We start from the raw sequence: 17,081 nt of genomic DNA on the forward strand, positions 1-17,081 counted from the left end.
TGCAACTGTCGTGCAGTTGGATTATTGATTTGTGCACTTATAAACTGCTTTGGACCTTATTACTTACCAATAAGCATATTGGATTTGCGGGCACTAATCGATGGTGAAAAGCACATACTAGATAACCCGGCATATTATATCTTCATTGTTCTACGACATATATACGGTAGGCCCTCGTGTGTCATGATCCTAATCGGCCAAAAGAATCAAAACAGTAACATGGCAGTGGAGCTTCTCTCGCCTTTTCTCGAGTTTCTCACAGAATTGGCTAACCTCATTGTATTTGGCGTTGTATGGGTAATTGCGATGGATCCTGCTTATTCGTCGGAACAGAAATTATCCACTCGGTATCGAGAAAATCGGTATCGAGAGTGATTAAAGGTTAAATGTTAAACAGAATTGATTCGGGAATTGAACCCGGGTCTTCCCTTTCCTTCAACCACCGCCCCGTTCTTATACATGGTACAATAAAATGGCTGCTTATACGTACTTGAGACTAGATCCGACCCATGAAGGTCCCGGGGTAGAATAGGCCTTCCTCAACCCATGTTTGCCGTGAAAGGCGACTATGCTTGTCGTAAGAGGCGGCTAACGGGATCGGGTGGTCAGGCTCGCTGACTTGGCTGACACATGTCATCGGTTCCCAATTGCGCAGATTGATGCTCATGTTGTTGATCACTGGATTGTCTGGTCCAGACTCGATTATTACAGACCACCGCCATATAGCTGGAATATTGCTGTGTGTGGCGTAAAACTAACTCACTCACTCGGCGTAAAACTAAACTCACTCACTCAGACTAGATCCCCAACACCAGAGTGGACTGAAATGGGAAATGAGTCGTGTTATGACAGTCTTCATAAAAAAAGCTCAATGAAATTATTAACCGTTATAGTTTAAAGCGTAGTTCTATTCATAGAGACGTTGTTCCTACAAACTATACAATTTCATTATTTGGATCACAACTTCGAATTCCTCTGGTAAGACTTGGATGATCGTGGTGAGATGATGTGAATCGTTGCTCATGCAATGGGTATCTTCATTAATACAACACATGCTTGTTATGTAGTTGGAATCGCATAATGCACTGTCCTTTCAGCAGAGATTTTTTCAAGATTATATGGAAGTGGCATTGTCTCATTTCTCATATCCGTTGGGTTTTTTCTGCTCCAGAATCAGCTATATACATTCCTCCATGAATGATAGTTGGAATATGTCTGGTAGTGGTTTCTCTCACATTTCCGAACGTACCTTTGACATTAAAGTCTGAACTCACCTATATTGCAATGCCATGCCAGTCGAGTGGCAAGATTCGTAGTGTGTAGGCCTTTGCTGTTCGCGTTGTCAACGTTACAGTGTTATAGATGAAGGTAGTAGCCTCAAGTGTTACACTATTTTATGATGACGGGACTCTGTTGATGTCAACATCATCTATATGCTCAGTGTCTCCAAACCGTGGAAATTAAATAGGCTCAGCCATTCAAAGAAAAGACATTTAGTACATTCCCGTTAAGGTTCAGTAAAGTTCCGTTTCCCTTGACAGACGACGACAGTTATCGTTGACAGTGTTCTTTAAGTGCGTAAGTTCTCTTCATCATTGATTTGTGCCGGTGAGTGATGATATATTGAAAGCCCTAATGAAACTGTTAACTCGTGTAAGACGTTGAAAAAATACATACCAGGTGAAAGTGTTGACAGCAACTGTCGCCGAGGTTTTACACAGCATATGCAGTTACTGGTGAATAGGTTGAATAGAATCGTTTCCGTTGTCAACAGTTAATATAGAACCGTACACCTAAATGATTGGCCATTAACAGGAAGCAACACTAACGCACCGCGTGTCCAACACAACGGCAATTTATCAGTCAGTGGTTCTATTCAGTCGGCTTTGTTTAAACGCCGAGTTGTCCTGGTATAAATCTGTCACATTCTAGACAGAACCAGATCTTACAGTTTGGATAAATCGATGCTATGGTGCTTCAAAATTATTTTCACCATGCGTGTAGTGATGTGGAACTGAGTAAGGTGATCGTCTCCAAACCCATGACGTCATTACTACAAAGATCTGTATCCCTTCATACCTTCCAATACAGAAATCTTGTTTGTCATTGTTAAATGGATACCATTGTTTTATCGTGGTTTCCTGGTCTTATTTCTTTTATATGAAATCTAGGGATACACTTATGAGCGTCTGGGGATTGGCAAGTCATGAGACTGGTATCTAATAATGCATATCCATATTGTTGTGCTTTTGCCAGGACGTATAGCCTATGTGAATGCGTCTCTGAATGTATATTAAAATCTCAGACAGACACGTACAAAATGTATTGGCGTTTGCAGTGTTGGAATACTAAGGAAGGGTTCTGGCCTGCGACCCAAGTCGTCACCTCTCACCTCGGCGTCACAGTTACAATTGACAAACTGTAGACGTTGCCTTGCCACTGCAAAGCCCTATTCAATCTTCAATAATTGGGGCTTGTCAATAAAAGGATTTGGGTGTTCCGACCGACCGCCCAACACTAATACACGACTGCATTCTACAAGAGTGCGACTAGATGCCTATATACAATAGGCGTTTGATTAAGTGGATTTCGGAAATATACTTACGACTAATTTGCTGCTTGTTCCGCTCTAACGATCACCTACTAAGCTGAAGTCCCAGCAATTGTATTGTTGGAGAAAACTAGCTCAGTTTTAACAGATTACCAGTTCGATTAGCAGCAGTTAAAGCTGGAATGCTACAAACTTGGAGAGGTATGTTTGCGTGTATTTTCTTCACATTTGAATTTCTAAAGATAACTGAATGTAGTATTCGCGAGAACGTTAGTGCTGTCTTGTACCATTTGAGCTTGTTCCACGCCCGACAAGGCTGTATAATTAAAGTTAACAGGACATCGACGCAGGGGATAACATGTTTGAGAGTACAAGCAATCGCCGGTTACCATCAATAACACTCGGACTCGATCGATGTAACCTGGTATATACCTTCCCAAAGCAAACAGTGTGTGGGGACCGGTTTCAACCATGCTTTTGCCCTTATCAATTAGTCATTACTAATGAGAACAAAAGAAAGTCATTGTGCTAATTGGACTTCGTCAAGCTAGACTAGATTCTCGCGGTGAAAACTCGGAACTTATCAAATGATTCTGTGTTAACTGAGGAAAGAAACAGGTGACTTGTGTCGGCGGCATATGGACAGTGTGTATGTTAGTGCTGACTATAGCTGGCCAATACCTGCAGATCAGTCACATGGTAAAGGAATCCTATACACCTGAGTGACGTCGTCGACTTGGATCAGTCGATGTCTGGCGAGCTGGCGTTATTGCCTCGGCGTGGCTGTCGTTATGTGATCTTTAAACTGGGATTAATAACTTGACGTAGAGACTCGCCTAATGACAAGGTAGGTTTGGTTGATACACACCAGTGATCGTGGTGTGGTTAAGGGCGTTCTCTTTGTATTTTTTTCACCAGTGGTTAGGATACACATTCTTGAGACCTTTGCGTACATACAAAACTTTGCCGACTCGAACCCCAAGCTTTGGTAGTATTTAGAACGCCATGTTTGTGAGTATTATTGTGTAACGGCAGTCACGATGTGTCGCAAGGGGTGCGTTGTTGGGGACGAAATATGCAAAGCGTGAACATGGGTTACTTAGAGCTGTTTGCTTATTGAGAGGATATGTAATGTGTGTGAAGACGCATTAAAAGTGGAAGGACTTTCTCTGGAATTCTGCTGCCTTCCAAGGGTAACACCGAGGGTAAGGTTAAACACAGAATTAAAGAGAAGTGTAACTGATTAGAGAGAGATTGTGTGTAACTGATGGTAATTACTCAGGTAGATGTATCTTCTAGAGTATAACCTCATGTTTGTCGGAAATGGCTACTCACCAGGTTCTCAGTTCTATGAAGTTCAGTATTCGCACCCATGAATGAATGTGTAGAAATCTAAAGTAACTTGAGTTATGGACACCGGACTGAACTTTTTTGACAGAGATTGGGTATTATAAAAAGTCATTTTTTGTATATACTTTCTGAAACACTGGATGAAAACAAATATGTTACAGATTGGGAGAAATTAATATTTGTGACCGAATTCTAAACATCTCAACATTTTGTGTGTGTGTGTGTGTGTGTGTGTGTGTGTGTGTGTGTGTGTGTGTGTGTGTGTGTGTGTGTGTGTGTGTATGCATGGATATAGTTGATATTATCTAACCCACTATGCTGAGTTAATGCTTGTAAGTGAGATGAAGGAACATTTTAGCAGCTGCTTGCAATTAAGAAATTAGGAACTGCATGTTCATGTTTTTCACAAAGAAATTTACTTGCTACTCATATGTAGTCTACACTGCAGATTATGTTTAGCAACCAAAACAAATGGCCATTGAAATCTGAAATAAAAATGTTTGGATAAGGATCATGATGTTTTTCATCTAACTCCCTAGTGTTATCACCTTTTTACTAGTTTCAGCCAAGTAATCTTTTGAAATGTTCGGCAAGTCACATTTACACAGAAATGCATAGAAATAATGTTTAAGTACAGTTAAAAATACTGCATCAACATAATGTTATCTCAAAGTGAAAACAATCCCAAGAAAACAGCATTGACATGAAAATTGGATTAAACTTGAAATGAACACATAATTAGTTTTAATCAGTTTTTAATGACATATTATATTAATCACTGTGTCTATACAATTGCAGGAAACACTAGACAAAATGTGGAAATTAGTATTGATGGGATTGCTCTGTAGAAGACTGTAAAACAACATAAAAACTTCACCTACTGTGGACACAGGACAGTGCCCCACCTAGCCGAAGCAGTGCCTGATGTTTGCATGTATAAATCATGAAAGCTGAAGATGAAGACATCACAAACAACACAGCCACTACGATTCCAGAAGATGATAAAATCCCACCTGGGGAAGAGGTTTCCTCACCAGCAGAGGACATTCCTAGTAAAGTTCCTCTTGAAAACGAGGAGATGGATAAAGAACCCAGCAAACCTGAGGAGGAGAAGCCAAAACCATTTAGCAAAATGTGTCGCTTCAGGAAGTTTACAGAAAAAACATATGAGGAACTTGTGATTCGAGAGAAGTCAGAGAAGTTGAAAGCACAAGAACGTCTCAAGAAAGGGCAGACAGCACGTCTTGTTGATGGTGACCTTAGGTTTGGCGATGATGATGAAGATGAGCAGCATGTGGAACCAGACCCTCTTCTCCATGAGGGAAATACACTCACAGAAAACTATGGAGTTTTTCCTACTCCATACTGTGGTTGGCCTATTGAAGAGATTGACCAAGGGATTAAGGACAAGGTGGGTCACACAGCAGAATTTTGAAGTTAACCTTTACCCTTTTTTCTCACAGTCTCACATTGTTTTACCATTATACAGTGTTCCTCTGTTCAGCATGTCCTATGTGAACTATCAGTATCTACTGCTGGAATATTTTGTGCTGGTGTTTGATTATGTGTTCATTTGTTGAATGCAGTAGCTAATTTTAAAACTGTAACATAATTCTTAGTATCCATCATACCCAGATCATTGACATTCACCTCTGTTTGTGAACATGTGTATGTCATGAACTATGCACACATATCAGGTACATTGCTGATAAAGTGACTGTTTGCAAGCAGAAGTATATCAGAAACACAAGCAATATGCAGACACAACTGTACTCCAGCTCCAAGTACAGTTATGGCATCATGTGTTGCTCACAAGTCTCCATACAGAAATGCATCCTCAAGCAGTGCAGGATTCTGCTCATCATGGATTTTGATGATGATGTTTCGTCAGTTTTATTCAGATTCTAGGTTCACCGTTGAACCTTGATCTCTCAGAAGCAGCAGTTCTTGTTAGCTGAACTCATTCAACCCATTCACTCATTAAAAATTTTGCAACATGGAGAGTCTTTTCCACATATTCTTAAACAATAATAACACTTATGAGAATACTGGTGTCACTGATATTCTTTCTGTGTTCCTTAAGATAGGTACCACTAGATCAGATTCACCATACACTGTTAAAACTGGCTGAAGCTTTTCGCATATGCTCCTGTTACAGTAATAACCCTTAATAAACACCAATGACACTCATGTATATTACTTGCTGTGTCCACCAATGGTCAATCATCCCACACAGAATATTGCACCAGTTTCTGTTTACTACACATTTGTCATATTAATCATATAATTACATCACTCAGAGATGGCCTTAAGATATCTTACTGTAAACAGTGGTGGTTGAAAAAGAAATTACAAACACTCTACAAAGCTTATTGCATTTCCATGTAAGCATTAACACTGATGTCACTGAATATTATAGACATATGGTGCACCAATGCAACTGCAATAGTTTTGCATTATTCTTCTGGATTGATTGTAATTGTTATGGACTTTTTGTCTAATTGTTTTAGATGCAATTTTCAAATCAAACTTGTTTGAACCATCAGCTTAGTTACAAAACAAACAGCATATTTTGATCTTAAAAAAACCCAGAAGCATTTGTGAAAAAATGTGAGAATAGTTCACCTGTCATAACACTGCACTGCATAATTCTGATCTCTAACTTGACACCTTTTCTGTTTGTTTCATGTCTATGTTGCTATTGACATGTGGTGCAAAATGATGAATAATTCTCATCATCATTTGTTTCCTCAGTTCATGTTTCTCAATTCAGCTTTCATTCCATAAAACCATATGTAAATTTATTCTGGTCTGCTATGACAACCGGTTAATTTGCATTATCTTCAATTATCTTTCGGTTATATTTCTTATGTTACTGTATTACACTTTCATTGATTTCTTGCCTTGATGTTGATTTCCACCTCAATTCATGAATTATTAAGTGATGAGATGCTGTCACTTAGCATCCTTTACTTGATGGTTTAGCCTGTAGGAGAATCTCAGTGATGTAGGGATAGGCATCAACATTCTGAGATTGTAAAGATAACTATTGCAGCAACAGAAATTAATCATTAACAATAGGCACTGTATTGCATTCAGAGAGGAAAATTGGCCCTGTATTTCCTTGAAGGAGGAAAATCATATATTTGAATAGTGTGAAGTATCCTGTATCTCAGTTCAGTTGTGTATAAAGATGTATCACATATGCTGAGGGGAAAAAAGATGTATATTGTCATTATTTTTTTAAATCATGAGAATATCTTAATGGATACATTAAAATGTGCAACACCCATTTGCTTGTCATTATATACAGAATATTAGACTGTCTGACAGTCTGTGAAGCACATTATTTTCACTTCCATCCAGCTCTTTCTTGAATGCAAAAGCCCCAAAAGAATCAAGTCTTTGTTTTCCACAGGTTCTAAAACTCTCATCTCACTGGGGCCCCTTATTAATTTTAATATAGTAATTTGTTTGTATTAGAGCTATTTGTTTTTACAGACTGAGTGTTAGTTAGCCACATTTGTGTATACAAAATATGAAACCAGCGAATTTCATAGATTTCATATAGTGGACATTTCAGCAGCATGCTGGGTTCAACTTAAACACTTTTAAGGCAGTTAAAGCAAACTGTATCCTCCATTGAGGTTTTCCAGTATGGAGTCAAAGGGTTTAATCAGAGACTATGGGTATATGGTAGTATGCATCATCAGCCACTGTTCTTGATGACGTACTCTCTAACATTCTCCCTTTCAGTAAACTGGGTCTTTGGAGTGCTATCATTTTCTTCTTCTTTTCTAACATATGTCATATTTGGGATTTCCCTTTCTCAGTAAAGTACAAATTCTAGTACTTTTTTGGTTGAGTCCCATCCAGGATTCGAACCCACACCCTCAGAGTCAGGCACCTAATCGCCTTCAGACAAAGTCAGCTGCCTAGCCCGCTCAGCCGCCGCGACTTCCACATAGCTGAGCGAGCATAGAGTATATTAGTGGCCTATGGTTAACCCACAACTGACTTGTGTTCATTTTACACGTGTAACCATGGTCCAACATTTGTAACCAGCCAGAAGTAGAACTATTCAGTAGTCACTTGTTAAATCATATTGCCAGCTTGTGTTGAGATGCACTGCTGCTTACAATACATGCTCATAAAATTTCAGTTCCTGTCATGTATTCAGTCAACAGAAAAATCTTTGGGGGCATTTCTATGGGATATTGTGCATGTACCAATGAGTGGTGACCTCCCCACTAATCATCTTGAGTGTCAATAGAAATATTCCAGTTTCTCTTTGATTGGACTATACTTCAGATCCCTATGACGAGTGCTCAAAGATTGAACAATGTACTCTTGATAATTATTAGAATTATTTGCCAATACAGAAAAACTGTGCTGACTAACAACCTAGAATATTGACTGTTTTTATCAACAATAAGGTGATTGTTCACACAAATGGAATCCCCATTCCATTTTCTCTAAGGACAAAAGATATATATGATTTCTAATCCATTGGGAACTGAGAATGATAGGGTTGGTTTTTTTGAGGTAAACAAGACATCAGGTGATGAATATTGATTTTCATCATGATTTGTGTATCCAGAAGTGGTCAAAGCACTCATATTTTGGTTGTACATCAGTAGCTAATCCACTTACACACGATAAGCCTCACCTCATTGTCAACAAAGTAGTTCAATCAATTTAGGTAGTCAAACAAATTGGTTATTTGTTGTTACTGTTTTAAATGTGTTTGATTTTAGTTAACTTTTTTTAAGTCATGCCATCCATTTCAATACTGATACTATCATTCTACTCATGGGATATGCTTGTATCATCAAGCAGTAAGTGGTTTTGACTATTTCAGTATTTGCCTACACGTTTTCATTTACATATGTCCTTTTAGATATTTCTGACATTTTTGTCCCATGGATCCTGGCTATTAGGTGCTTCCAAACCATCTATCAGACCTGTTAAAATGGTGCAGATTCCATTCAAGGAGATTTTTCATATTTGTCATATCTGTGATGCTCAGGTGCATCAGATTTGAAGGATAGTCACAATAACAGAGACATATGTTATAATAAGCAGCAAGAAGTCCATTTGGTGTTGTCAGCTGCAACAGTTTTTAAGGATATCATACCTTGTCGCACTAGTTTGTTATTACTGTAAAGAATATACACATATGTGCAAGAATGGATATTTACTTACAGTTGTCAAAGTAGATTTCTAATATTGTTTCTGCAAACAACTCAAAATTACAGGTTTTTTTATGATGATTGATTTTTACTTTTTCACTCTTTAACACATATAGTCTGCTCATGTGTGTATTTGGAGATGTTAATATTGCATATGATTCTTTCAAACATGAATGAAGTTAAATATGCAGTTATACATATAATATGAAGTTTGTTTTACATGGTGAATGGGGAGTGAAATGGCATCTCACTCTCTTGATTAATACATTATCTCTAGGGTTTATTACATATGGCACTTTATGCTTTAATTTGATACGATTATGCATAAGTTAGGTTGCATGAATGAATCATGAAACTTGCCCAGTGAAATTAGGACTAGCCTACTTTTAGCCCAGAAGGAATTTGTTAATGTTGAAGGTTTCATGCTAGTTTCAAGCTGGCAACATTTTCTTTGTCATTGCCATAGCAGAGCTGAATAAAATGAACCAGTGGTGTTAAAAAAAAATGCTACTCTAAGACAAGGTAAATTCTGGCAATTCTTTGTGGACAGCTGGCAGCTCTGTAAAACTAGACTAGGGAAAATAATTACTAACTGTGATGAGTCTTAAACATGTGCTAGCAGGGAGCCTATATAGAGGGGGAGAAGAAACTCCTCGAAAAGCTGCTGAACATATGTCTCGGGTCGTTACGTAACCAGTGTAGCCAATATGGTGGCAGTGTAGTATTTAAGATTGACCCCGGTTTATTTTCAACAGCTGATTAAGTTTGCTGAGTGTTGTAACAACTGAAATCCAACATGTAGAGGATAGGTTAACTATTTTTATCACTTCAGGTTAAGTCAAATAATTGGTATTAGTGTCCGTATTAGGACAGTAGATTTGTAGTAAAGTTTCAAGTCGCTATGTTATAGCTCACTGGCTTCTTTTCTCGATTCACCGTGAAGATAGACTAAATTGTGCCGATAAAAACTTCTTTCACACATTCGATTAATTTTTAGAAGGAGAACATACCTTTAGTTGAAAGGTATTTGCAAGTAATAGTGAGTTTTATGACTTAAAAAAATTGTTAGGGTGTAATTGAGGTGTGTGAAAAATATGACATTTCGCCATTGAAATGCTATACGCCGTTGTTTAAGTATTCCTAGTTACTTCCTTAAAAACATCTTTCACATACACCTTTAATTCATATCAGGGGAATATACTATCAGGTGAAATGTGTTTTCAAGTAATAGTGATAGTTTCATAATCTAAAAAAGAATGTTAGGGTGTATTTTAGGTGTGTGAAAAATGTGACATGTCACCGATCTGCTCTGTTCCGTCATTGAAATACTATATGCCTTTGTTTGAGTGTGTCTAGTAATTACTTCAAAAACATCTTTCACATACACCTTTAATTCCTATGAGGGGAATATACCATCAGGTGAAATGTGTTTGCAAGTAATAGTGATAGTTCCATAATCTAAAACAAAATGTTAGGGTGTATTTGAGGTGTGAGAAAAATATGACATATTGCATCTGATCTGATTCGCCATTGATGCCTGAGGGTTATTGTTTCATAACTTCTTTCTTTCTTGTTGATCTTATTATTTGACAAAACTGGAGGTTTTTTAGAACGCTTTGTGAGAGTTTTACACTTTATTTTTGAGGGCAGTGTGACAGTGTCAGTTAACAATTTGTTAATGTCCATTCCATTCCCCACATGCAATAAGATGTCTGAATTAATTATTAATGTAAACAAAAAATTTCAAAGTAAATTTTTTAGAAGGACAGCTGATGTTAGCACATGTTCTTGCGATACTTTTGCGTTCCTTAAAATGTTTTGGGGGGTAAGGCCACGGTGTATCATTTATTCTTTCATTCACTTATTTCTTTTATTCTTTTTCTTTATTTTGTTCTTTCATTCACATAATTCTTGCTCTTAAATTCTTAATATAATTCATTCATTCATTGTAAAATTCCGACTGATTCAATAAACTGGCTGAAGTTCTGTTAAATCAGGGATAATCTACAACATATACTCTATATAGTCTCCCTGGTTAAACACAACTGAAGCTGCACTGGGAATGAGCCAATTCACTGTGTGCGTTGGAGCATGACGAGGCACACGTTAATTAGTACAAATGGTAAAGAAAACAAGCGAGTGACCTATCCCTGTTGTAGAGTATCCCTGGTACTAGTCACTTCTAGTGGAAACTAGGATTTGTTAAAGTCTTTATTAAATGAATCTGTCACCACTGATTGATCAAAATACATTGGAATAACATTGATCCCAAATAAGAAATATATGTCTTATTGACTTTCCAGAACTGTTCTATATCCTGAAACAGTAGCATTTTGTTTCATACTACTGATCCTTTCAATATCACAAATCTTATCTTTTCTTGACATGTAAAACATGTTTCATTATCTTTTGTTTGTACTTGATTTGGGTGAATTGGGTTTGATTGCTTTGTCATGTGATTCTCCCAAACCAATCTAAGATTATTTTGATTAATCATCACCCCACTAGTCTGTAGACAACATTGATTAGCGAGGTGTTATTATCTCTGGACAAGCAGACTGGCAGTGACTTCAAACCCTGCCAACTTGTGACTGAGTGGGGTGTAAGATTGACCAGAGAGGCCAGTCATCGCCTACTCTTCTCACAATTAACTTCAAAGGATGAGATAACCTTTTTTCATTGATGTGTAATACAACAAGGATATACTGTACTGATTGTCATGGCCATTTTGACGGAATTCATTAGTGCTAGTCAATATTTTGCCTGATTACTGAGGAAGGAGATTTCTGACTTCATCACATTGTGTGCTGGATAAATGATGGGCTCAATATAGAAAGTAAATACAAATGCAAGGCTTTTCCACATAAAGATGAAAGCAGTGTCACGTACAATCCAGAGCACCAATTATCACTTTCTGATTTCGGTGTTCATTACACTAACTAAGCTCCTGGAGAATCACCTGACAATGAATGACATTGTTCTCAGTACAGAGGTCAGAACAGTATTCATCAGAAACAATAGATGTTTACTGCACAGGGAATGGATGAAAACATGTACATATGATGAAGCATTTTTTGTACAGTGTAAAACATCAACACCTGAGAACACTATGTCTTATGTATTTCCCAAAGCAGATTCCAGTCTTGGTAAAGGCACAGTAGTTGTGAAAATTGTATGAATAGATCACAAAAAGTCAGTAATGAAACCAGATGCTTGTAAAGAAAGCATGTCCAGCACTCCCTGTAGTACCCACTACTACACACCACTCATGTTTTGCTTGGAAAAAAGTGTTTGTTTCCTAACGCTGCCCAGCAACACTCCTACCATACAAAGGCTGCCAGCAGAGGACTGAGTCTTGGCTAGATAGTTACAAAAGTGTGTTCAATGATTTTGCTGAAACTAAAACCTGTGTATTAATTTTGCATTTCCTCTTCTTACAAGTAAACAGACGCTTTAGATATATGTTCATTTTGCAGTGGAGCTTGAGACAGTTTTAATATCCTGGTTCAAAACATTTTTTTAAATAAAATGTTTGTTGAACAAAGAGTGCATGCAGTAATTTTTAACGAATCAAAGCAGAGCTTTGAATACTACTTGGTGTTACCTACTTTCCTATGCTTTTGTTCAGATATAAGCAACAAAACACATTCCCCTAAATGGTACAGTTCTGACTATAGCAAAAGGATGCATTCATGAACCATTATCTAATAGCAATCACACCAACACATGCCTGTATTCTCTTCCATGGCCTAAAGGGTTTTGATTTCCATCTTTACTGAGCTTACTAAGTCACTGAAATTCAGAAATTCAGAAAAAATGATATATAGTGGTTCTTACAGTGCTGGAAAAAAATGTGATTTTTGTCAAATATTTGGCTAAATTTAGAAAGGCCGGCATGATATTGAGATGTTTGCTGTAAGGCCTCCATATTGTCCTGATGAGGCTTACACATTTGACTGCTTCCTTTAATATTTATTGATGCTGCTCTAACTATAGCCCTCTGTTCTAAGGTATAAATGCTTCTTGTTGTCATTGCTAAACCCCATCAATGTAGACCCTCCATCAGTTCAAAGACGTTGATATTCTGTATCACATAAAGATGAAAATGTCATCAGTTAACATCTCATAAAGGATTCAGTGTAGCTGACAGACCCAGAATGTGATTTGTTTGTCACAAATTCAGACAAAGATGATGGTGGATGCTTGTTGATGCAGCATGGGTTTTTAGAATAATATATTCTCAGTGCCCATACAAGTAAAGAGAGATGTTATATATAGAAACATTGTTTGCTTTACCATAGGTAACTTCAATGACTGTTCAGATAAATCAGAAATTATGCTGTATGGATTTGCAAAACAAGAATGCATCTGTTCCAATTAATTCATATATGATTTACATGAAGAGATAAAGTATCTCAGTTTCTTTACATTCACAATCCACATTTTTTTAAAAAACTATTGCCATGTAACCTTCATGACACTGTAATTAAGAGGCTAGTACTTCAAGAACATGTAAGGCATGTCTATGAATTCTAATGAATTTTCAGGCGACAAAAAGAAGGCAGCAGTTAATTACTGTTTAATATTAGTTGATTTCATTTATATGGACTTCAAAAACATAAAATGTATTCTCATTGATTCAGGTGTATATTTCTTAGAAGGAAGTTATTTTCAGAAGTTAATATCACCTGAATGACATTAGATTATTATGACTAAATCACATTTGATGATGGCAGTAGAGCAAGGTGTAATACCAAAGGTGAACCCTGTGTCTATTGTGGGTCACAGGTATTAGCGTGTTCATGGTCACACCTCATGAATTAGCTACGCTGTGAAGAAACATAATCAGATGTTTTGTTGCACTCTAAGATAAAATGTGATTAGAACTGACCCATGTAAACTAAACAATGCAATGGTCGTTCATTCAGGAGCTAACTATTTTTAGCTAACAATAACAGTCATATGATCAGCACTGAACAAGTAATCAAAGCAAAGGTATCTTTGGGTAGTGTGTGACTTCCTAATGTTGTGAGTTAATGTCAAAATATGATTGATGTTGATCTCTTATGTCTGAGAGATGTCTCATTATATATCATAAGCAGTATATCATGGTGTATCATACCACTTCTATCATGTTAACTAACTAAAGTTTGGACAATGAATGGAAGATAGTATTACACGACATTGACATCACCCACAGGGTTTTAGATCTACCCTGAAATATAAACTGCAGTTGCATAAAGTACTATCTGATAAATCATACCTTATTTGTGTAGGTTCTTGAGATGAAACCAAACTTTAAGTTGGAGAAGGAATGCATTTGCATTTTGTAGTTTGTGAATTTGGGTACATGCAATGCCACTTTTTGTTTATATTGCCACCTCTTGCTTATATTGTATGCTCAGAGAATCATGAGTGAATGAGTATAGTACTATTGTGATATTATAGTACTTTTGTGATATTCCAACAGAAACATGGCAGGGGACATCAGAAATGGGCTTCACATGTGCCTGTGTGGGGAATTGAACCTGGGTTTTCGGCATGATGAGTGAACACTTCCCTACTGCCCCTTCAGGGAATCATAAATGCCTGTAAAGACACCATTTCTTAGAATGCAACATATATCAGTAAATGTCCCAAATTGGTATTAAATACTTACCAATTCATGTTATTATTGTCATAAGTAATGTTATGGCTTTGTAGAGTGGATTGTGCAAACCGTTAACAGATAACCAATATATAGGTGTGAGAGGGTGAATAAACAGTGCAGCTATTTGCAGCAACATACATTTTGTGCTTCAGTTTACGATTAATGGTTTGAAACCAATTTTACAATTCAGTGTTATTTTACCATTAACTTTTTAACAATCCCTTTTTTAAATAAGATAAAATATTTTGCTTCACATTCAAAATATGTGTTTCTGGTTATTTAATATGATTCCATAGCAACAACAGATTCAAGTTTTACTTTTGTTATTATTTGTCATTTCATAATCGCACTATCAAATTAGGTACCATATTTCAAAATACTGTCAACAGAAACACAATGACTCATGGAGCTATCAGAATTTTATAAAGGTTTGTATAGGGTATCTTATATTTTTGTTTTCTCATCAACTTAAGTCAAATTGTAACCTATCTGAACTAATGCGTAAACCAAAAAAATATATACACATAACTAATATATAAGATTGAATTATGGAATGAAAATAATAAAGATGTAAACTATGTATACAAATATGCCATGAAGATAGTAGCAAATACTCCAGGTATGTCTAATATTTGGAGTCTTCAGAAGATGCCATGGAGATGAGATATGATAGCACCACAATCTGACAAACAAAGCAATCTGTGGGTAAATATGGTGAAAATGGATACGTAACAACCTGGCTTTCAGCCTGAATGATGTCCTTTTTGTTGTCCATTTCAGGTGTATCCAGTAACAGAAAGACGAACACTGTTCAGTAAATGTATTGGCTGTCATGCTCTGAGTGACTCAGTTGATTTCATGTCATTTAGCCTTGACCATTGTTGCTCACAATACAGATCAGTGGACTGTGTGGTGCAGATTCCAATCATCATAGCTCATGGTTATCACTGATTAGGGGAGCAAACAAACGTAATTGAAAGATTTCAACTGCATGACTTGTAATTATTTTTCTAAAACCCATATTGTCTACAGAGTAATCATTCTAGAGTTTTTACACTTTGATACCAGACTGCAAAATGCCATTAGAAACCCATCATATAGCCATGTCATGTGCACAAACAGGCATTTCAGTCTATACACCATGGGCAAACAGGCTCACATCTAGAATATCAAGCTATCAATTATCACAATATTTAGCTGTAACTCAAGAATGTTTAGGTTTTTGTTAAATTATCTGCAGCACAGTAGCTTCTTGAGATGTTCAATAAATAATGTTTTATCTTTAGACATGGTTCTCTCATTGAGCCGGGTATCAGCTAGGGAAGTAAGATCAATCCTGTAGCTACTAGACAGGTAGAAGATAATGGAGACTTATTGATTGTTTCCCACATGCTACCCAGCCTGTTGCCTTCAGTTCTAGCAAACACTATCCTAGGGCAGGCACAATGTCCCAATACCTTACCTTTCAAGTTGGTTTTACCTTTAAAGGGTACATATTTGTTCTGTGGTTTTACATTGTTAAGAAGTTATGCAATATCTTTATTAGTTTGCCAACTGAAAGAGAAAACAGCTGATTTATGCATGGTCGATCTGTTGCTGTTTACCTACAAATAGGAGTCAAAAGAAATTTCACAACATAAATTGAATTTGGTATAAAGATCTGGGTTGTTTAGTTCATGCAGACAAATGCATTTTTCCCCTGATAATACTTAGTTAAAAAGAAATAATAGTTGACACATAGATCACAGAGGCAGATTAGTATACTCAGTCATTAAATGTGCTGAGATATCTCTAGACAATATGTTCCTTGTTTCTAGATCTCCATGATTAAAACATCATTCTTTCAAATTGGAATCCACTGCTGATGAACCACAATTATAGGCTGAATTCTTCATTGTTGAGAGCTGTGTAATGTGAAAGAAGTGTTTGATCTTCTACCTATGCAAGTTCATCTTGTATGGTCTGTTCAGCTTGTGAGTTACTGATTGTAATGTGAGATGGTTCAGGGAAGAAAATGGGTACAATCTTGTGTCAGGAACCAGAATCACAGTTGTTGGACCAGAATGTAATAACTCCTGCTCCCCATAATGATAGTATTTAACTATTTACCAATCCTTTGTGAATGTATAACTGTTGATACATTTTATTGTGGTTATTTTTTTAGGTAAATTTTGATGGGTGATGAATGCTATGTGAAGAACAGCATTTTTTTTCCTTTTCACAAATATATTCATCAATCCATGCATATAATTTTCATCTCTATTTGATCCAGTAACATTTGTTACTGGCATTGATGCTTCATATTTCAATATGCAGTATAAGATATTATGCTTTTATA

General features: G+C 36.7%; 1 protein-coding gene across 1 annotated transcript in view; it reads left to right on the forward strand.

Moving 5' to 3' along the window:
- The first annotated feature begins 3,325 nt into the window (after positions 1-3,325).
- The window catches only part of LOC137278277 (sodium channel protein 1 brain-like), a 66,968-nt gene continuing 53,212 nt past the window's right edge, over positions 3,326-17,081 (forward strand). Inside the window, exons 1-2 of the mRNA XM_067810517.1 lie at positions 3,326-3,398; positions 4,700-5,312. Coding sequence (XP_067666618.1) covers positions 4,845-5,312 — 468 coding nt within the window. The 5' untranslated portion in view covers positions 3,326-3,398; positions 4,700-4,844. The remainder of the gene's footprint in view (positions 3,399-4,699; positions 5,313-17,081) is intronic.

This window comes from Haliotis asinina, chromosome 3 (genome assembly GCF_037392515.1).
Source record: "Haliotis asinina isolate JCU_RB_2024 chromosome 3, JCU_Hal_asi_v2, whole genome shotgun sequence".
Taxonomy (NCBI): domain Eukaryota; kingdom Metazoa; phylum Mollusca; class Gastropoda; order Lepetellida; family Haliotidae; genus Haliotis; species Haliotis asinina.